Source organism: Paramisgurnus dabryanus, chromosome 19 (genome assembly GCF_030506205.2).
Source record: "Paramisgurnus dabryanus chromosome 19, PD_genome_1.1, whole genome shotgun sequence".
Classification (NCBI taxonomy): domain Eukaryota; kingdom Metazoa; phylum Chordata; class Actinopteri; order Cypriniformes; family Cobitidae; genus Paramisgurnus; species Paramisgurnus dabryanus.
Genome location: NC_133355.1, coordinates 6,476,973 through 6,500,655, shown reverse-complemented (window position 1 = coordinate 6,500,655; position 23,683 = coordinate 6,476,973). Strand labels below are relative to the sequence as shown.

General features: G+C 44.1%; 1 protein-coding gene across 7 annotated transcripts in view; it reads right to left on the bottom strand.

The window, feature by feature from the left end:
- LOC135775946 (uncharacterized) overlaps nt 1-23,683 on the bottom strand; it is a 34,393-nt gene extending 10,710 nt beyond the window's left edge. For 2 of the 7 annotated variants that reach the window (XM_065286548.2, XM_065286562.2), the window contains exons 1-5: nt 23,551-23,683; nt 19,385-19,603; nt 15,632-15,712; nt 4,786-5,103; nt 263-343 (exon numbers count right to left, since the gene is read on the bottom strand). In XM_065286548.2, coding sequence (XP_065142620.1) covers nt 263-343; nt 4,786-5,103; nt 15,632-15,712; nt 19,385-19,603; nt 23,551-23,596 — 745 coding nt within the window. In that variant the 5' untranslated portion in view covers nt 23,597-23,683. The remainder of the gene's footprint in view (nt 1-262; nt 344-4,785; nt 5,104-15,631; nt 15,713-19,384; nt 19,604-23,550) is intronic. The other 5 variants (XM_065286554.2, XM_065286578.2, XM_065286590.2 and 2 more) reach the window with 5 other exon arrangements.

Below are 23,683 nucleotides of genomic sequence, written 5' to 3'. Positions count from 1 at the left end.
AATACTTCGCAGGGTGATGTTGACATTGAACCGGTTATATTGTGACAAACAGGAAGTGGAATGTGAAGTGTGACATGACATGGTATCAAAATAAAAGACCAAAGACATGACTTCAAAATAAAAGACCAAACCAAACACAACACAAGACAAAACCCTTACAATCCGTCTGTGTGTAATGAATGAATAATATTAATAATAACTTATAGGATGAGAATTCAACAAATTTTAACAACAACATCAAAGTTTGTTTTATAAAGCTTACCTTTAACCTTAAATAACTTCTTGTGTCTCTGGTCTATGGCGGTCAAGGCATTAAAAGTTTTTCCTGGCACAGTACTTGCTTCTAACACAGAAGAGATGGTTTAATAAAGAACAGCTTGTACAAAAACAATTGAATTTACTACTATTATATTTTAGTATATACAGTGGCAAGAAAAAGTATGTGAACCTCTTGGAATAAACTGGTTTTCTGCAGTGATTTGCTATAAAATGTTATCTAATCCTCATCTAGGTCACAACAATAGACAAACACAAATAGCTCTAATTTCCGTTGTTGTTTTTTTTAAAACCCATTAAACATTCACGGTGCTGGAAGTATGTAAATCTAAGTGAACCCTTGGATTTAACAACTTGTTGAACCTCCTTTGACGCAATTACTTCAAGCAAGTGTTTTCAATAGTTCTGAATCTGCACATTGCTCCCAATGGCCCATTTTATTTTTCTTAAGCCAGTCTGTGGTGGATTTACTTCTAATTAATTAAGTGGTCCAGGCCCAAATCATGATGGTTCCCTTGATGATTGGAGTCAGTGTTGTGCCTGAACGAGTTCATTGAACGAAAGTTCATGAACTCGTTCATATTTTGGGCGAACGTGAACTAAACGTACTGTATTACTGCCTGATGAATATTGTGAACTCGTTCATTCTGGTGCTTTTGAACGGCACGCGCTCTCAGTTTAACATAGTTCAATAGGGTGCCAGATTTCTATAGAGTCTTCCAGGCGAAAACCCGACTAAAACACATTGTAAACAGGCCTTAATGTGTAGCGGAAAAAACACCCTATCTGGCAACACTGCCACCAGGCTGCATGCGTCATCAAAACAACACTGACTGGACGCTGCTGAAATCCAAATCCCTGCCGCGCCACTCACATAGTTTAACATTAAATAACATCATATTTGTCCTAAATCGTTAACGATTAACATAGGCTGCTTTGTACCTGCGAATTGTACTACACGCGATGCCTCGCAGCGCTTCTCGCCTGATGTGCGACCCCCTTGAAGCACCAGGCTAGCCTTTCAAGGTATGTGCAAGCAAATACAAAATTTAAAAACAGTCAATGCTAATGTAAACCCTGGTTGCATAAGTATTGAAAGTTGAATGTGAAGATTTAATCTGACGCATTTAGCTTCAGTGTTAAAACTGATAAAATAATTGCTGTCTGTGGTTCTATATGGGCTATAATGGCAATACATTTTTTTAAATAATGTGGGAAAAAAGAACTATAAATTAGTTCATTTTTGGAACTGTGAACTAGTTCAAGATTTTGTAATATGAACTATGAACTGAACTAGTTCATTTTAAAATTTGTGAACTGTGAACTGAACTAGTTCATGTAGAAAGTGAACTTTCCCAACACTGGTTGGAGAGATTTTTTGATGTCGGTAAGCTGTGTCTTTTTTGCGCCATGGTATTTTTCCTGAAAAATTCCACTTTTGTTTCATCAGTCCCTAAAATATTTTCCCAGTACCACTGGGGTTTGCCAAGGTGCTCTTTTGCACACTTCAGGCTCACAACAATGTTTTTCGTGAGAGCAGCGATTTCCTCCGCTGATGGATGTCTAAACATTTTGGAATTGTTTTGTATCCCTTTTCAGACTTATGTAGTGCAACAACTCATCTGATATCTTCAGAGAGCTCCTTATTGCGAAGTATGGTTCATAAGAGCTGATGTTTTCTGAAGGACAGTAACCTTAAAATGTGTGCCTTTTTATCAAACAAAGTAGCACTAAACCACACCTTTTAACTAATTTTGTTTCTGACACAAATTAGCTTTCATTAAAGTAATTAGTTTACGGGTTCACTTACATTTTTTCTCCAGCAATGTGAATGTTAAATGGGTTTTTTCAAAAAAAGACACAAGAAACAAATTATTTGTGTGTTATCAGCTTATGCACATTGTGTTTGTTTATTGTTGTGACCTAGATGAGGATCAGATCACATTTTATGGCAAATCACTGTAGAAAACCAGTTCATTTCTAGGGGTTCACATACTGTTTCGTGCCACTGTATGTGTGTGTATAAAAAGTGCTGGTTGCATGTGATTAAATTCAGTTTTATTAAAATGATGTTTTTTAGAAGTTGTTGGATCTACATAATTTAATTATGTTCACCATTTCAATATGATAACATTAAGTTTTCTTAAAATTAAATTAATGTTAATGAATGTTAATTCATTTTAGGAACACTTAATTCAGTCATATGCAACTGGTGTCTACAAGTTTTTTTTTCAGTGTGCGTACACACATACACTCACCTAAAGGATTATTAGGAACACCATAATAATACTGTGTTTGACCCCCTTTCGTCTTCAAAACTGCCTTAATTCTACGTGGCATTGATTCAACAAGGTGCTGAAAGCATTCTTTAGAAATTTTGGCTAATATTGATAGGATAGCATTTTGCAGTTGATGGAGATTTGTGGGATGCACATCCAGGGCACGAAGCTCCCATTCGACCACATCCCAAAGATATTGGGTTGAGATCTTGTGACTGTGGGGGCCATTTTAGTACTGAAAAACAACGTAATTTTCACTTTAAGTGGAGCGACTGTTTATGCTGCATCTTCTGCCCGAAGCGCCATGGGAATTTGTCCTCCGTCTGTGTGTGTAAGTGCACTTAACAAATGTCGGCATGTCAGATTTACAGTTATGCTGCTTACATAATGTAGCCTTTTTTAATGTCTGATGACAAGATAGAGACTTAAGGAAAATTATGTAGACTAATAATTTAGTTTAATGTCCTAATGATCAGCCTACTTATTTGTATTTCCCACAACATGGAAGTTATTAACCGGTTTGGGATTTTATTTTTTTTGTTCTAACCGGTTCAGGAACATCAATTTTAGGGTTGAACCAAAAACCGGAAACGTTAAAATACTGTTTCTGTTCGTAACGAACCAATTGGGAAAAACTCTGGTTCAAAGCCCTGATTAAAATTCAGAGTTAAAATTTTATTTTTAACTGTTCTAAAGGTCCCGTGCTTTCTGTGTTTTTGAAGTTTGGATTGTGTTTACAGTGCGCAATATAACGTGTTTATTTTTCACGTGTAAAAAAAACACATTATTTTCACACAATTTACTTATCTCTATGCGGCTGTTTTCACCGTCTGATTTCTTCCTTATTCTTTGAAGTCCGTACTTCAGAAATACATAATGAGTTCTGATTGTGTAGTTTGTTTAGTGTGTTGTGATTCGACAGCAGCTTAACTTAGCAGAGCTGTTTGAGCTTAGCTGGCGACTGACGGGCATTATTCAGAAACTCTTATTTTGACATCATACAACCAGGAGAGCTGTAGTCCAAACCGGCCATTCGCTGTAGGCTTTAAAAGGAGAATCCTATTAAATATTTCGCCTGGCAGCGAACTTTGAGCTTTTATCATTTTGCAGGTATTATTTATCCTCTAACAGCAACATTACACACTAAAGTTTGAAAAATGGGATCAGGAAAAACGTGACATTTAAAGGTGGTGTGTGTACATTCTTGTGGTGAGATTGTGATATGGCAACCAACAGCTTCACTCCTCTTTAATCAAATGCACATGGTAGCCGCCACACGACAAACATTTCGTTGTATGAGACAACGTATGGACAAAATGCCCTCTGTAGAACAGTTTGTCCATTTAGGGCTACTGTAGAAACATGACAGTGACTTTCATGTAAAGCATTGGTGGGGAACCCTGGGTCCTGGAGGGCCACTGTCTGAGTTAATTAAACACACCTGTCTTCAGGATTACTTGGAAATGAAATCAGGTTTGTTTGATTAGAGTTGGAACTAAACTCTGCAGGGCAGTGGCCCTCCAGGACTCCTGATGTAAAGGGACCAGCAGTGTATGTAGATAAAATGGCTCAGTCTAAGCTAATAAAAACAATAGAGTAAGGTTTTTATACACCACTGATAATATAGTTTATATTGCATTTCTGTCAAGAGATCCTTCTAAAAGTTACACAATGCACCTTTAAAATTCATTTATACCAGGGGACTTATTGTTCTGTAAAGTGCACACTTCACTTGTCAAATATCTTAAAATAACCATGAGAGCAATGTTTGTAGTAACTGTGGTATAAGCTGAATAATTGACTCCGGTCCTTTAAAATATTTGAAAATAGCGCACACCCACAGTGTAATGGGGCATTGTATCGTTTCACATTAGGTATGCACTATTTTCAAATAATTTAATGGCAAGTCGTCAGTTATTCCTTACATAAACATTAGTACTGTGTTAAAAAAATTGTAAACTTGTTTTCTTTGCAGTTATCAACTAAAGAGTCAGATTAAGATTTTGATTCTCAACCTATTTTCAATGCATGTTTATCCAAATAATTTTAAAGAAGAAAACAAGTTTGAAATAGTTAGTACTGTAGTTTAGCTAGAAACAACAATACGTGAAAGCAGTACTTCCATTGTGTTTTTTACCTGTTAACAGATTTCAAAAGCAGTGTTACTATACTAGATTTATAATACATGTAAACTTATTTTATAATTAAATGTTAAGCTAGTAAACTGTACCTGTTACTTTCACAGTGATTTCTGTTGTTGTATTTAGTCCACATACGGCTATGTACATGAACTTGAATTTTGTTGTCATGGTTTCATCTGCATTGTAAGGACATGAGTAGCTTATCGGTTGGTTGTATCTGTAAGGCTCTTCACAGACTGTTTTACCATCGTTCTGTGTTTCTATAGACATGTCCATCATGTTTCTATACCAGTCAAATCTTTTGTTTTTAATCCAGCCTAATGAAATGTGAAGAGGACCTCTGCAGGTAAGAGTTGACTTTTCTCTCACATTTACAGTCTCAATTGTACAAACTATAGTGAAGAGATCTGCAAAAGAACATTTTATATTTTTGTTTTATAGCGTTAAAGTAAATACTGTATAATACATTACATATTCAATAAGGGACAATATGTTAATGCTAAAAGTCAATCTTATACTGTAAATTCAGAGAATTACACCATATTCATTATATTAGTGAAGAACCGGGGCGAAAGTAACAAAGCGATTTTCTCAGAGCTCTTACATTTGTTTTTCAAAATAAAAGCAAATCAGGTTTAAATGTCAGGAGTTCCTGTCGGGACGAAAGTAACACTTTGTTACTTTTGTCCCGCTGCTAATACTGTTGCATTATATTGAAAATGTATATAATTTTTTGGGGGGCGGTTTCCCAGACAGGGATTAGACTAGTCCTAGACTAAACATGTCCAAAACAACTTTCACTGACATGCCTTAAAATACATCAGTGCCTTTTGTCTTGCCTCAAAATGCACATAAGTAATGTTTTTAGTAAGGCAAGTTTGTTAAAACTAGTTATATTTCCCAATTAAACTCAGGTCTAGTCCTGGCTTAAGCTAATCCCTGTCTGGGAAACCACCCCATATTTAAACTGTTAAAAAATGTTTTATTCTCAACATTTCAAGTTTGTACTGTCAGGTTGCTTTTGAAACATTTGATAAAACTGAAATTTAAAAATGAAAATGTAATTTCATTATTTTTTTGCAAAGATAAACGACAAAATATATTTGTAGTTCTATATTAACAAGGTCATAGTTGTCACGGCCGGGGCGGACCCAAGCTAGCTACCAGGCCACGCCCCTCTCTACTTTCCACCTCGAGGAGGTTCCCAAGACCACCCCAATGACCAGACAGACGAGTATACTACAATTAAAAGGAATCTTTATTAAATATTTAAAACGAAGGGGAAAAAGGGGAAGGGCAGTTTAAAAACAATCTGCTTCTCGCCTCCAGGGCGAGTTGGACCAGGGAATGGGGGCCAAGGGTCTTCTTCCTTGTTTCCCTTGAACTCGTGGCGCCCTCCGCTTCCTCCTGGAGGCAAAACAAGGAAAGTACAATTAATGTTGGTCCAGCACCGGGTCACAACTTATCTGACTGTTGTTTCTGTCTCTCTCTTGCCCTCAGGTCACTCCGTCTCGACCTCACTGAACGCAGGGGATCCACCACAAGGCGTGGCTGCAGACACAGGTAAGTTACCCTCTGTACAGGTAGGTTACTCACAACACTTGGGCCTTTGGTTCGCTCCAAAGCATACGTGGAGACAGAGGTAAAGGGTTTCTCACCACTGACACTGCTTGGTTTTCTTCGAGGCGTTGCTGCAAACACAGGTAAGTAATACACTGCACAGGTAGGTTACTCACAACACTGGGGCCTTTGGTTCACTCCGAAGCATTCGTGGAGACAGAGGGGAAGGGTTTCTCACTACTGACACTGTTTGGTCTTCTTCGAGGCGTTGCTGCAAACACAGGTAAGTGACACACTGCACAGGTAGGTTACTCACAACACGGGGGCCTTTAGTTCACTCCAAAACATTCGTGGAGACGGCGGTAAAGGGGTTCCCACTACTGACACTGCTTGGACCTCTTCGAGGCGTTACTGCAAACACAGGTAAGTGATACACTGCACAGGTAGGTTACTCACAATACTGGGGCCTTTGGTTTACTCCAAAGCATTCGTGGAGACAGCGGTAAAGGGGTTCTCACTACTGACACTGCTTGGTCCTCTTCGAGGCGTTACTGCAAACACAGGTCAGTAATACACTGTACAGGTAGGTTACTCACAACACTGGGGCCTTTGGTTTACTCCAAAGCATTCGTGGAGACAGAGGTGAAGGGTTTTTCACTACTGACACTGCTTGGCCTTCTTCGAGGCGTTGCTGCAAACCCAGGTAAGTGATACACTGCACAGGTAGGTTACTCACAACACTGGGGCCTTTGGTTCACTCCAAAGCATTCGTGGAGACGGCGGTAAAGGGGTTCTCACTACTGACACTGCTTGGTCCTCTTCGAGGCGTTACTGTAAACACAGGTAAGTAATACACTGCACAGGTAGGTTACTTACAACACTGGGGCTGTTGGGTTACTCCAAAGCATTCGTGGAGACAGGGATAATGGGTTCTCACTACTGACACTTAGATCCTCTTCGAGGCGTTGTTACAAACACAAGTAAGTTACACACTGCACAGGTAGTGGTTGGTTTCTCTCCTCTGGCTCGGGCCTCAACGTGGTATTTTCTTCGCACAATCTGCACGGGGCCCGGGCGGCTTCGGTTACTGTCAATACAGCACACACACAGCAAGCTTAGTGAAACACACGGTAAAAGTCACACTCACCACAGCACTCTGCACACGCACTCCACGTGAAGTTAAGACTTGGCCGCCTAGGTCTTGGCTGCTCGAGAGGCGGGTTGGGCGTTCTACACGCCAGCAAGAGAGAAAAGATTTTCAACAACGCCCCTCTGTGTCTCCTGGTTACCTCTTCGGCTCACCTACGCATTTAATCCCCGCAGGGCCAGTAACCTTCAACACCCCCACCAAGACACCAGTAACTCCTCTTCTAGATAGCACAGAGCGTTTGTTTCGATTGTTTACTCACGCTTTGTTGTCCAACCGATTCCCCAATCATGCATCCAACAGCGTCGCGTTCTCTTTTCCACATCCAAATCACACGATAACTTCCTTACTCCAACGTTTCCAACCTCTCGTCTTCCCTAAGGGATTAAAGTGAGTCAACCCAGCCGATCTCCACCGTAGCAACAAGCGCAAGCAGCAGATTCACAAAGTGCCACCAACAACACCAACGGACATCTTCAAAGGTCTTTATATGCTCAACCTTCTCTCCTTATCGGCCTATCAGTGATCGCTGTGTCGATCGCTCTCACCTGAATGTTATCGGGCTTGATTTAGTGTTTTTGGGGAAACCCCGGGAATTCCGGTGTTTCGCATCAGTCGTCCGAGCGGAACCAATCTCACACACTTTTGGTTCCGCCCTCACAGATCGTCACTTGGTGACATCCTCCCCCGCCGGAATGGTTCTAGTCCCTAGAACCGCTTCCTGTAACCCATTCTCCGTACCGGTTTGGTGGTCGTCCCCGGTTCTCCCGCTGGGGCCGTCGTGGAGGGGACACTGGATTTAACTCAGTGGGTAAGTCTTCCGGCTCCCTTGGAGCCTCCGGGATCGGTTCGTCCGCCGGTTCCACTACAGCAGGTTCCACTACAGCAGGTAAGTGCTGAGGTTCCGCTGGGGCCTCCCGAGCCGGTACATCTACCGGACCTCCTGGGACTATAACCCACCCTTCGATCCAAGGAGTAGCGGGTACAGGCTCCTTCGGGGCCGCTTCCATGGGTAGTGGGGGGTAGTTTGGACAGGGGCGGATCATGTTCCGATGGACTACACGATCAGGCCCGGACTTCCCTTCCGGCCGGATGGTATATACCGGCTGTCCCGGCCTCTGTTGGCTCTGGACTACGTAGGGCCTGGCCTCCCACCGGTCGCTCAGCTTACCCTTTCCTAGCCTTCGGTTGTCTCGCACTAGGACCCTCTCTCCCGGGAGCAAGGGGGCTTCCCGCGCCGTCCGATCATACAGCCTCTTGTTCTTAACTCCTGCTTCCTGAATCCTCTTGTTGACCTGTTCGTAGGCCGAGCAGAGGCGGTGGTGGTGTCGCCCTACCCATTCGGTCACGTTCTCTTCCCCTTCACTTCCAGCCGTCCCGAACAAACAGATCTGTAGGCAGGCGGATGTGTCTACCAAACATCTGGTAAGTGGGAGCGTACCCCGTGGTGCTATGTACACTGTTGTTGTAAGCTTGCAATAGGTTCGGCAGAGCACTCACCCAGTTGTCTTGACGTGTCCGGTCCAGGGTCCCCAACAAGCCCAGCAAGGTTTGATTGAATCGCTCACACCCCCCATTCCCTTGAGGGTGGTAGGAAGTCGTGTGGGTCTTCGTGCAGCCATACAGCTGACATAATTCCCGGATGATCCGTGATTCGAAGTTGGGCCCTTGGTCCGAGTGGAGGAACTCTGGGCACCCAAATGATTGGAAGACCGCTTTCCACAATGCGGTAGCTGTGGTACTCGCCGTCTGATCCAAGGTGGGGATGGCCCAAGCGTACTTGGTGAATAGGTCGGTCACGACCAAGATGTTCTGGAAGCGGTCCATGGGGCGACCCAAGGTCAGGTAATCCATGGCGACGATATGGAGGGGGGCTTTAGCATGAATGGGGACCATCGGTGCTCGGGCCTCCTGTCGAGACTTAAACAGAATGCATCTGGGACAAGCTTGAATAAATGAACTCACAGACGTCTCCATTCCAGGCCAGTAAAAGTGTCTACGTAGTAGGGACAGCGTCCGTTCTTGTCCTTGGTGCCCCATCTCATCGTGATATGCCATCATCAGCGCCCGTACCTGGCTTGGAGGTACCACGATCTGACTGGTCTCTTCTCCCGTCCCTGGGTCTCGAACGGTCCTGCATAACACACCTTCGCAGAGTATTAATCTTTCCCACTGCCCCAACATCTTCCGGCTCACCTCTGTTTGCCCTTGTTGCTCCGCGGGAGTTGGTCGTCGGCCTCGTCCTAGCCACTCACCCAGACTCCGCAGCTCACGATCCTCCTGCTGCCGGGTCCTCCACCGGTGGGGGTCCCATCCCCAACTTACAGGTACTGCCTCCTGCTGACTCCCCGGGGGTTCCACTACCCCGACCGTCAATTTCTCCTCTTCCAATCCTTCCTCTCGTTGGGCCAGGCCCCTCAGGTCTCCCCTCATCGGCAGCCGGGATAACGCATCGGCGTTGGTGTGTTCCCACCCAGGGCGATACTGCAACTGGTAATCATAATTAGCTAACTGTGCCACCCACCGTTGCTCTACTGCTCCTAGTCGGGCCGTCTGTAGGTGTACCAAGGGATTGTTGTCCGTAACCACCGTTACCTTGGCTCCCCAGAGATAGTCTTTAAACTTTTCACTCAGTGCCCATTTTAAGGCCAGCAGCTCGAGTTTGAAGGAACTATAGTTTGCGTCGTTCCTTTCGGCGGGGTGCAGGCTCCGGCTAGCATAGGCGATCACTCGCTCCACTCCCTCCTGCTTCTGGGCGAGTACGGCCCCCAGGCCCAGATTACTTGCATCTGTGTACAGCAGAAAAGGTTGTGAAAAGTCAGCATATGCTAAAATTGGGGCTTGTAACAGCTCTTGCTTTGGTGCCCTAAAGGCCGCCTCACAATCTGCGTTCCACTCTACTGTTGGGGATCCCCGCCCCCGTGGTCGTCCTGTTCCGACCAGCAGTTGGTTCAGGGGTTTGGCGATCTTCGAGAACCCCTTTATGAATCGCCAATAGTATCCCACAAAGCCCAGAAATGATCTCACTTGCCTTACGGTCTTGGGGGCCTCCCAGTCTCGCACTGCCGCCACCTTATCGGGGTCTACGGCCACTCCAGATGCACTCACCACATGGCCCAGGAACTTCACTTCAGGGCGTAGTAGGTGGCATTTCTCGGGCTGTAGTTTCAAGCCATACCTCTCCATCTCTTGGAACACCTCCTCCAAGTGCTGGAGGTGGGTTTCAAAGTCTGGGGAATACACAATAACATCGTCAAGGTATACTAGTACAGACTCCATTAACTGACCTCCGAGACACCGTTGCATCAGCCTCTGGAAGGTTGCGGGAGCGTTGCAAAGCCCGAAGGGCATCCGGTCCCACTCAAATAGACCAAAGGGCGTGGTGAAGGCCGTCTTCTCTCGGTCCCGTTCTTCAACTTGGACTTGCCAATACCCGCTGGCCAGATCTAGCGTAGAGTACCAGGCGGATTTGGTCAAGCTTGCCAATGAGTCTTCGATCCGAGGCAGAGGGAACGCGTCCTTTTTGGTCAATTGGTTCAGCTTCCGATAGTCTACGCAGAACCTCCATGCCCCTGTCTTCTTTTGGACCAGCACTATAGGGGCCGCCCATGGGCTGCTACTCTCCCGCACAATCCCCTGCTCCAACATACCTTGTAACAGCGATCTCACTTCTGTGTATAAGGTGGGGGGTATCGGACGATACCGCTCCCGACTTGGTCCGGCTTCTCCCGTGGGGATACTGTGTCTTACCACCGTAGTGCACCCATAATCCTCGTCATGGGTGGAAAATACATGTTGCCATCTCCTAAGGAGTTCCTGCAACTTTTCTGCCTGCCCTCGTTCTAAACCCTCCCCTTGTAGGGAGTCGCCCGTCAAGTGGCTCGGCATCCTCTTCTCCTTCGTCCTAGATGCTCCCTCGGCCTGTGTCAAAGCCATTTCGACCACCGCGGGGCGTATCTGGCGGAAACTCACATCCTCTCCATCCCGTACCTGATGGCCCTCCACCGTGGTCACCGTCACCAGCCGTTGGTGTTTGTGCAAAAGCACCGGATAGGGGTTCTCATTGCAAACTTTTACCGGTACTCGGCCTCGTTGGACCACCGCTAATCCTCGGGCTACGCCTACCTGGGTGCAATCTCCACGGGGTTCGACCAACACCCAGCTCCCAGGTCGCTGACGCCACTGGGGAACTCTGGCCCACACTATGGCTTCGCTCCTTGCTGGCACGGATAGTGCAAACCGGCATGCCACTCGCCCGACTTCTTCCCGATTGCCTTGGATCTTTGCCATCTGTACTCGGCGGCAGTCGGCCACTACTCGTTCCCAGCCCGGCCGTTCAGCCCTCGGTATTTTCTGTACGGGCCTAGCCCGAAATAGCTCCTCCCAGCACTCCGAGAGAACATTCATACCTATGAGGGCCCGATGCCGGCCGAGACAGTGATCCTGAACGATAATAATCCCTTTCTGTGGCACTTGTACTCCGTAGAGCTTGAGGTCCGTAAGCCTGTAACCAATGTAGGGAATCTCTAGCCCGTTCGCCCCCTTCAGGGTAAGCCAAGGGGCTTCAGCTTCATGTGCGGGTTGGGCTCCAAACAATTCGTGGGACAGGCTTTCTGAAAATAGGGTGACCTGGGAGCCAGTGTCGACCAGGCACCGTACCGTAGTACCACATACTTGCACCTCAACTGTCGGGCTAAGCCCGACCATCCTGTCCCTGGACTCCATTCTTCTCGGGGGGTCTACTTGGGGGGCGCCAACCACATGACCCACTGTGGCCGGTTATCCTAAAAACCCCCCTCGGAGGCTCTTCGCAGGCCGCATTGCCGGCTCACATGGCCAGCAGTCCCACAATGGTTGCAAATGGGCCTCCCCTGCTCGTCCCACTCGAACCTGGGCCGATTTACCTGGTAGGGCCGCCTCGTTGGGTCTCGACCTCGTTCAGAGTACACCCGGTCTCGAAGGTTGGGGCCTTCTTCTCTCCTTCCCGGCCCGAGGCGCAGCTCTCCTACCAGGGTTTTAGTCAACTCGGCCATCTGGTCCTGCACGTCCTTCAGGAGCTCCATTTTTAAGGCTTGTTTCCAGTCCATGCCTTCGGGGGTCGTTACTGCCGGGCCGCTCACGGCTGCGCATACAGGGGCCTCCTTCATTTCCACCTGATCACCTTCCAGGGCCATTGCTTCCTTTTTCAGATCGTCGAAGGTAAGGTCGGGGTCTCTTCGGAATTGTCCCCGTAGGTTCTGACGCACGGGGCCCTCTCTTAGCCCTAACAGAAACTGATCTCGCAGCAGGGTCTCTCCATCTCCCAACCCATGGTCTCGACGCCGTTGTAGGCGTCCGTACTGCTCTCGAAGTTTCAAGGCGAAGGCTCGGATGGGCTGGTGGGGGCCCTGTTTGCAATTGAAGAACTGTGCCCGTAGGACGGCCGCAGGGGTGGTGTCGCCGTATTGATCGGCGAGGAATTGAAAAATGGACTGGGCGGTGGCTCGAACGGCTTCAGGGGCAGCTTGTACTTCCCGCCGGGCCTCTCCTTCTAGAGAGTTCAACACCAGTTGTTGCTGCTGGGTGGCGCTCAGCCCCTGAAGGCCGGCCAGGTATTCCAGTTGGGCCCTCCACTCGGCCAGGCGGACCTCTGACTCGGTTCCGCCATACTTCTGCACCCAGGGATTCCCTAGGAATATGGGCATGGCACGGGGTGGGGCTTCGGGCTCCTCAGGCACCACACAAGGTGGGGCTTCGGGCCTCTCGGGCACTACACAGGGTGGGGCTTCGGGCAACTCGTCGTCGGCCATTGGAGGGTCTTGGTCGCTCAACTCGAGGTGGAGCCCTGCCGACTACGCCAAATCTGTCACGGCCGGGGCGGACCCAAGCTAGCTACCAGGCCACGCCCCTCTCTACTTTCCACCTCGAGGAGGTTCCCAAGACCACCCCAATGACCAGACAGACGAGTATACTACAATTAAAAGGAATCTTTATTAAATATTTAAAAGGAAGGGGAAAAAGGGGAAGGGCAGTTTAAAAACAATCTGCTTCTCGCCTCCAGGGCGAGTTGGACCAGGGAATGGGGGCCAAGGGTCTTCTTCCTTGTTTCCCTTGAACTCGTGGCGCCCTCCGCTTCCTCCTGGAGGCAAAACAAGGAAAGTACAATTAATGTTGGTCCAGCACCGGGTCACAACTTATCTGACTGTTGTTTCTGTCTCTCTCTTGCCCTCAGGTCACTCCGTCTCGACCTCACTGAACGCAGGGGATCCACCACAAGGCGTGGCTGCAGACACAGGTAAGTTACCCTCTGTACAGGTAGGTTACTCACAACACTTGGGCCTTTGGTTCGCTCCAAAGCATACGTGGAGACAGAGGTAAAGGGTTTCTCACCACTGACACTGCTTGGTTTTCTTCGAGGCGTTGCTGCAAACACAGGTAAGTAATACACTGCACAGGTAGGTTACTCACAACACTGGGGCCTTTAGTTCACTCCAAAACATTCGTGGAGACGGCGGTAAAGGGGTTCCCACTACTGACACTGCTTGGTCCTCTTCGAGGCATTACTGCAAACACAGGTAAGTGATACACTGCACAGGTAGGTTACTCACAATACTGGGGCCTTTGGTTTACTCCAAAGCATTCGTGGAGACAGCGGTAAAGGGGTTCTCACTACTGACACTGCTTGGTCCTCTTCGAGGCGTTACTGCAAACACAGGTCAGTAATACACTGCACAGGTAGGTTACTCACAACACTGGGGCCTTTGGTTCACTCCAAAGCATTCGTGGAGACGGCGGTAAAGGGGTTCTCACTACTGACACTGCTTGGTCCTCTTCGAGGCGTTACTGTAAACACAGGTAAGTAATACACTGTACAGGTAGGTTACTCACAACACTGGGGCTGTTGGTTTACTCCAAAGCATTCGTGGAGACAGGGATAATGGGTTCTCACTACTGACACTGTTAGATCCTCTTCGAGGCGTTGTTACAAACACAAGTAAGTTACACACTGCACAGGTAGTGGTTGGTTTCTCTCCTCTGGCTCGGGCCTCAACGTGGTATTTTCTTCGCACAATCTGCACGGGGCCCGGGCGGCTTCGGTTACTGTCAATACAGCACACACACAGCAAGCTTAGTGAAACACACGGTAAAAGTCACACTCACCACAGCACTCTGCACACGCACTCCACGTGAAGTTAAGACTTGGCCGCCTAGGTCTTGGCTGCTCGAGAGGCGGGTTGGGCGTTCTACACGCCAGCAAGAGAGAAAAGATTTCACGGATGAATATGTTCAACAACGCACCTCTGTGTCTCCTGGTTACCTCTTCGGCTCACCTACGCATTTAATCCCCGCAGGGCCGGTAACCTTCAACACCCCCACCAAGACACCAGTAACTCCTCTTCTAGATAGCACAGAGCGTTTGTTTCGATTGTTTACTCACGCTTTGTTGTCCAACCGATTCCCCAATCATGCATCCAACAGCGTCGCGTTCTCTTTTCCACATCCAAATCACACGATAACTTCCTTACTCCAACGTTTCCAACCTCTCGTCTTCCCTAAGGGATTAAAGTGAGTCAACCCAGCCGATCTCCACTGTAGCAACAAGCGCAAGCAGCAGATTCACAAAGTGCCACCAACAACACCAACGGACATCTTCAAAGGTCTTTATATGCTCAACCTTCTCTCCTTATCGGCCTATCAGTGATCGCTGTGTCGATCGCTCTCACCTGAATGTTATCGGGCTTGATTTAGTGTTTTTGGGGAAACCCCGGGAATTCCGGTGTTTCGCATCAGTCGTCCGAGCGGAACCAATCTCACACACTTTTGGTTCCGCCCTCACAGATCGTCACTTGGTGACATCGTCATGTATATTTACTAAAAACAAGTGTAACACAAAAATCTATCTTGTTCTGTTGTGTTACTTTTTTTGACAGGGTCAAAAGTAACAATTCACTACTTATGTTCAAAGTGAAATTATACTGATGTCATTTCACATTTGTTCAAACTTCCACCTGGTATTGATAGACCACATTTGTGAGTTATTGACCACAGCAAAAATATATCTCTGTCTAAATAATTATCTTTTAAAATAAATTTTTTTTCTGAAATTGTACTTTCGCTCCTGCTCTCCTCTACATACAAATCCTTTCTGCACACACATCACATGAGCTGTGACACACTGACACCAAATCATCAAATTAAAATTCAATACATTTAAACAACAACAACAGCATTTGTTTTCCAAAGCTCACCTTGATACGCTTCCCAGAGTCTCAGTTCTTCTTTAGTGAAGGCATAAGCCATGACTGACCATGACCATGAAGTGTTTGTTTCTAGCACAGAAGAGATAGTTTATGGGTCAAAGAACAGCTTGTACAATAAAAAAACAGTTCCTGAAACATGAAAATGAGCTAAAACATTGACAGGATGATTAAATCGACAACCAAGTTGTAGTTTAAAACTGGATTTCCCAGAGATCTTTTTTAAATGCTTGATAAACATTAAAGGTAACATCTGGTTTTTAGACATGTGCCACCATGTTTAAGGGTTTTAAGTAACCAACTAGTTGTAATGTTTAATTAAAGCTGCAAGCAGCGATGGAAGCGCCCTTGCATGCATGTGCACCGCCACCCTATGGCCTTAGTAAAGCAGTGAACCAGGGGGATTTAAATTTAAGTGGGTAAATATTAGCCTGGTAATACCATCCTCTGCTATTTTGCTTCGCTTCATAGACAGAGTCTGGCTGGGCATAATTGACAATCATTTTCCTTCTCGTGGGAGGGGCTTGTCTGAAGTATAAAATCATTGGTCTAAACGTAAGACGTTTGGATATGATGTGCATTATGCGCCGGCTCAGCCGCGTCGAATTTCTGCTGTAAAACACACGTATGATGTGAAAACAAACCCATCGAGCGAAATACCGGAGTTAACATGGCTATGAACGACTTTTACAGATTATGTAAATAAATCGGGGCAGAGCTAGTTGAACACTATCCTTACGGTGTCTTTCCACTCACGTCTAAGTGGAGGAACGCCCCTCTCTCCTATCAAACTCTTCCACGAGACAGCCATAACCATATGTAAATTAAATCTTCCTACCTTATTTTCTGGTTAATCGGGAACGTCACCAAAGAATGTTTGCCCACATGTCCTCCACCATTAACTGTGAACAATGGAATTCCCTTCCATGATTTCTCGATCGTTGTGCACGTCAAGCTGTGCTGCACACAGTTTCTTGCTGACGATCGGTAATAGTTGATAAATTAAACTTTTACCAAAACCTGTCTGGAGTAGGACAACAACATAATCTCCATTCAAAATGTTTAACAAACACTCTTCCTGTTCGGGCTTAAGTTGGCAAGTGCCGGTTCTCCACAACAGAGCAAATATCTTTCTGTGCCTCCATGTCCACTACAATTTACAACATTCGACGCTTAGCATCTACGTCACGGCTCTCAGCCCGCCCTCTGTTCGTTGATTGGGCCGTCGGTCTTGAAGCCGGAGGAAAACGGTTAGAATTGGAGGCATCTCAGACTGAGTACAGAAGCGTAATGAAATTAAGCAGAAGTACAAAGTCTGACGTAGTCAGGCTAGGTAAATATATGTGGATATTCAAAGGAACTTTGATGTGCCCTTGTTAAACATATGAAGTCTGTGACAGGTCGGACATTGTATGCCTAAGTTACAACAGCTTTCTCATAGTAAAACATCAAACTTTGCCAGGCCGCCCGCCACTGACACGCCCTTTAACGAAAATTCCAGATCTTCACAATTTATCACTGTGAACTCCTAAGTTCAGACTGACCAAATATGATGATGATCTGAATAAATTTCCATGAGCAGTAAATCAGAGTATAAAACATGGCATTTCCTGCTGCCAGCAGGTAGCGCTATAACATTTACTTAATATTGCCATGTAGATGTGTTCAGGCCAGGACACTTATCAAACATGTGAAGCGTGGGTCAGATTGGACGTTTTAAGCCTGAGTTAGAACAACTTCCTGTTTCATTGCGAAACACAGAAATTTGGCAGGCAACCACGACACACCCTCCATCGAAATGTCAAGATCTCTGCAATTTAGCATCGCAAAGGCCTTTACATGACACAGACCAAATATGGTGATGATCTGTTTAAATTTATAGGAGGAGTTCCTTAAAGTACGAAGCCCAGAAATGGCAAAATTTGCACTCAAATTACAGAGAAAATTCAAAATGGCCGACTTCCTGTGTGGTTTACAGCATGGCTCCAAGAGACTTTTTTGTAGGTCTTGGAGTGATACATGATCCTACTGCATTTCGTATCTGTATGTTTAACGTAGCGGGGGGGCTGATCTCTTGAATTTTTGTAGGTGGCGCTATAGAGCCATTTTTACACCCTCAGTTCTAAAGCCTATATCAAATAAAAACAATGCCACATTTGGCACGTGTGCAACGTTTCATGACTTTTTGAGCTTGTTTAGGCTGTCAAAAGTGTGATTCATTTAGCGATACTTTGCGAGGCCGCCACGGACACGCCCTTTAACGAAAAGTCAAGGTCGTCACAATTTATCAACAAGCAAGGTCTTAAGATTAGACTGATGAAATATGATGTTGATATGGTTAAATCTCTAAGAGCAGTAGGTCACAGCGTAAAACATGGTATTTCCTGCTGCCTCTAGGTGCTGCTATGACTGTTAATGAATTATGCCATGTTGATGTGTTCAGGCTGAGACCCTTATCAAACGTTTGAAGTCTGGGGCTGATCGGACATTGTATGCCTGAATTACAACAGCTTCCTGTTTCATGGCGAAACATCACTCTTTGCCATGCTGCCATGGACACGCCCTACAAAGAAAAGTCAAGATCTTCGCTATTTATCATCGCAAAGGGCTTAACATCAGTCTGACCAAATATAATGATGATTTGATTAAATCTCTAAGAGCAGTAAATCACAACGTAAAACAAGGCATTTCCTGCTACCTCTAGGTGGCGCTATGACTGAAGCTGAATATTTCTGTGGGGCTTAGAGCTTGGTTCCAAGGAACTTTTTTGTAGGTCTTGAAGTGATAGATGACCCAACCAAATTTCGTATCTGTAAGTTTTTCGTAGCGGGAGAGCTGGGCTGCGTTCAGCCCCGACAAAACGTTGCACAACGTTTATAAAACAGAAACGGTGATGTGTTGAACGCCCTGTTACAATGATGCAAGAGTTGAAACTATGGTAGCTGAGAGGCCATTCTTTGTGTTCTTTTTTAAATGTTTCTGAAGCCTGATGAAATCGTTAAAATGTGTGTTAAATACTGTAAAATACCCTCGATGTCACAGTCACTGACCTTGCCGCCCAGAATGAAAGACAACATTCCAACTTGAACCCATTAAGCGAGCTGTCTCTTTACTACCGCGTGGTTATATACATCTTGCCGCTGATTGGGCCGACATTTCTGACACACCCACCAAACAAGAGAAAACGCAGCTAAAACTTGTTGCACACCGTTGCACACCGTTTCCAGGAAACATGTCGTTCAACCCCGGAAACCGTAGCAAAACGTTGCGCACCGGTGTGAGATTGAACGTGCCCCTGTTCTGTTGAAATTTTGCAGGTGGCGCTATCGAGTCATTTCTACACGCCCACTCCTGACGCCTATACCACATGTAAATTTTCGAGCATTTTTAGGCCCTTAAAAATTTTTATTCATTTTGAAGAAGAAGAAGAAGAAGAAAAAGAAACTGAGCAAAAACAATAGGGCTTTAATAAAAGGTTATCAAGATTTTAATATTATCTTAATATTATTAATAACACATTGTCACACAGTTGTGCAGACTTAAATCTACTTATAAATTTGTAATGATAAAATACATTAACAACCTCATTGATTCTTATTGCTGAAAACATACAGCACAATTTTTATTAGTTTAGCTTGATAGAGATTTTTACTTTTGACCCACTGTCATGGATGCTGTTCCCAATTATTTAAAAAAGAAAATAGTGCAAAAATATGCATTTCATAATAAAATGGTAAACTATACCTGGTTGTTTCACAGTGAATTCAATTGTTTCATGTCCACTAATGAACTTGAATTTTAATAGGGGCAAATACCAATCCCAATAGCTTTTGTATTCTCCTGCACATCCTTGGACATAATCATTCAGGTCTATACCTATGTAACATGCATCTTTGGGATAATGGGCTCTGCACTCTTCTCTCACATTTCCAATCACAATTCCACCAGATATATTGCTGAAATCTGCAAAAGAACAGGTTTTAGTTTTTTATAGTGATAGAGTATACAGAAACTAAACAATAAGAGTTATTTTTATGTCAAGAAACTAAATGTATTTAATTGTCCTCTAAAATGAATTAATTAAAAGTGATTTCTGTATTCTGTAAAATGGATTTATCTCGTTTTGCAACGAAACTTTTCACTTATACTTTTGGACTTAGAGACAATGTATTTTATCAAGTCAGCCAAAACATAAAAAAAACATTAAATGAAGGGTAATTTTCAAATTCAGTCAACAATTAGAGTGGCTAAAGTTGAATTGACTAATAAGCACAAATCCAGCCAATTTATGAAAATACAAAGGCCAGCTAGGGTGCAATAATTGAAGTTTCATGTACAACAGAGACATGTATAAAAGAAACAAAAAATAGATTAATGAGCCCAAAGATCGTTGGTTAGATTTACGCAAAACAAGATAAATCTCATGTTTTGACCCATATAATATATCTTCGTATTGCATGTTTGTATCTGTAATGTACCACTTTCTGGTAACACTATACTGATGTGTTGTTTATCTAAGTATGTCTCATAATTCACATTTATGAAATTATTATTTGATGTGTGTTTAAATCATCTTGTTTACACTCTAAATTATCCCCTTTTCCTTTCCTGATCAATGACATGCTTCGTGTCATTGTAACTAGTATTAAATTCAGTTAATATTAATCTGACTTATTATTGAAAATCTCTGCATTAAACAAACTATGCAGATTAATGCTGGGGAGAACAAAGACTCGTTTTCCTGCTCGATCAACAACCTTTCGCATTGGCCATTTCAACTATGATGGGTTGGACTCATCAAAGGTCAAAGGGGGCTCTCCCCTACTCACTTTTGCTCACAACACGCACACAGTAGCCACACAGTACGCTGCTCAACCACGAGGCACGTAGCCGCGGCACCCAGCCGGGCTCGCAGCTTGCTGTGAGACCTGCCCTCCCTTGGGACAGTTTTTCTCGTGCACTCTTCACTTGGACAAACTTCAACCATCTTCACAGATTTAATCCGGTCAACGGAATAACGCAAGGAACGAACCATGTACCCACAGAACTCTCTTACTCATTCTCTTACACGTCGCGCACACGCATCTCTGGACGCGCACATATGCATCACAGAAGCCAACGCAAGTAATGCTTATTCATTCGATGATGCTAATGCTGCATTCCAGGCAGGTTTTTGAGCCCGTGATTACGTCTTCAAAACCACGACTCATGACTCTATGCGTTCCAGGCAGCCTGTAACCCGTGACTTCCCACCAGTGAACTCGTACTAGATCGATGTACTCCCAGTTCAGAGTCGTGAGTCGTGGTTTTGAAGTCGTGATTTACGGGTTACAGGTTGCCTGGAACGCAGCATAAGTTATTACCCCTTATTAATTAAAGGTAGGGTAACACAATTTGAAAAATGCTAACGGTAGTCGCCTAGCAATGAAATCCCGATCCCACCCTCAAGTCAAATCGCCATACAAAGTCACGCCTCTTTCAAAACCCATGAACACGCACAGATCAGACGGTCACATCTCATGTCTCATTCAGCAGTGAGAAAACTTTGCAATACAAAGTCGAATAACACTTCCAAAATAACCAAACAACTGGTTTAAATCAGAATTAGTTTAAGCACACGTTCGGTTGTGTAGACGTAGTAACTATATTGTTATGCTAATCCGTAAACGAACACAAATTTCATAAGCAACACAATGTTTCATCAAAGTAGAATATCTGAATCCATCTCAATACAAACCGCGTACCTACCTTACCAAAATAAACAGTCCAACGACCCTTTCAGACCCTTTGCCTCCTGCAGCTGTTTCATCGCGTGGTAAAGCAGTAAAGTTACAGATGTTAATTTGGGTTTTTGCTCTTGCTGATCCAGGCAGTTTTTGCTGTTGTTGTTATAAAATATGTCTTTCATTGTGTGCCTCCTGTGTAGGTTGTCAATTCAGCAGAAAAGTTTGCTGTTCTCACTGTTTACAGACAGGAGGTGAGCGCACGTGAACGCGCCGATGACGTATGATGTCTGCGTGGACTCGCTGCGCGGTGGGCATTCAAATTACGCTTACGTATGAGGGACAAAAATGGAAACGTCCGTTCGGACCGAAATCTATGATTTGTTGAACATTTTTTGGTATTACGCCTTTCACAGATGACATAAATTTCTACAAATACATTTAAACAACTTAAGACAGTGATTGCTATCAGGATGTGAGGAGACTTTTAACCAGCATAACAAAAAATGTTTCAGGATCAAATCTGTTACCCTACCTTTAAGGCGTAGGGAGTTCTGATTGTGTAGTTTGTTTGGTGTATTTTGATTCGACAGCAGCTTAGCAAAGCCATTTGAGTTTAGCTGGCGACTGACGTATTCCTGTGGGCGGAGATTAGTCAAAAACTGCTTTATTGACATTCAATCGGGAAATAGAGGGCTGTAGTCCAAACCGGCCGTTCGCTGTAGGCTTTAAAAGGGGACTTCTGTTAAAGAAAATATATATCGCCTGGCAGGGAACTTTGAACTTTATCCTTTTGCAATTATTATTTATGCTCTAACAGCAACATTACACACTAACTAAAGTTTGAAAAAATGGGATCAGGAAAAACGTGAGCTTTAATATAGTCTACTACTCAAAACTCTTTTTTAATTGTTGATTTTATTTTACATGTTTTATCATTATTTAAAATGTTAACATACATAAAAGAAGCCAAGCTAATATAAAACATATGTAAAAAAAAAATATTAAAGTTTAAAGAGACAATTAATAGAATGTGCTTTGGCGGGCAACTCACAGACTCACAGACTCACATACGTAACCCGGGAGACACCAAAAACGTATTTAAAGTCAATTTCAGTTGAAAATCATTTAGTATAGACTGTTTCATCGGACGCACGCTATAGTTGTCGCGGTTACACATCTGGATGGTCCGTTACTTCTGGTCTCTGTTTATAAAGAAGAGGGGAGATGGCGATCATGGATCACCCACTATGTGAAGGGAGGCTTGTTAATTAACATTAAATACATTATATTGTACACATTTTACACAGTAACGTTAGCTAAGTGTAGTTTTTGACGCTTTAGCTATGATTTAAACTAAGGTAATTTACATGTTGTTTATTTTGCTTGTTATCAGAAATAAAATACTTTAAAAAGACTATGTTGTTATTGATTATATTATTGGTGTGCATCTTCAGACACACACTGATATTTTAAGATATGTCAAAGTAAGTTGTTTTCGGTCAAGACAACACTAACATTTAAGTCTGGGACTAGACTTAAGCCCTGTCTGGGAAACCGCTCCAAAATGTGTCAATACTAGTTGCAAGATCAGGTTAATAGTTGCAAGATCCAATACAACTAATAGAAATATTGAATTTAATACATCTTTTATAAATGATAAAGAATGAGTGTAACGTTTTCCTGAAGATTAAGAAGTAACAAAGTTTTTTTTCTTTAAAACAACATTTTCTTTTGGTGTTGCGCAGATGTGATCTGGATAAAGTCCATAGCCGCTTTTCCATCCCACGGTGTCGAGTTGCATTCACTTTTTAAAACATTAAATATGTAATTTTAATAATCAAATATGAGTTTTAAGGGATAAAATTATCGACTGCATGAGGACTTTAAAACCAACGCAAATAGACCTCCACAGAGTAGGTCATAGCCTAAATTCTGCTAGGTTATTTTTAACCCAACGCTGGGTAAATATTGGACAGAACACATGTTGACAAATAAACAAATAAACCTATGCTATTGTTTCAACTCATGGTTGGGTTAACAACCCAGCATAGGTTTATTTATAACCCAACGTGTGTTCTGTACAATATATTTACATAGCGTTGGGTTAAAAGTAACCCAGCAGAATTAAGAGTGAATATTTAAAATTTGCACTACAATTCACCTAAAGCCATTAAAAGTACTTACAACCAAAGACGAGATAAATCCCGAAGAGCAGTGCTGCAGATTTCATGTTAGATTATAGTCGACATGACGTACAACAACAAATCATATATGTAACGGTCCGAAAGTTGCAGGGTCAGACTGCTATAATAAATCT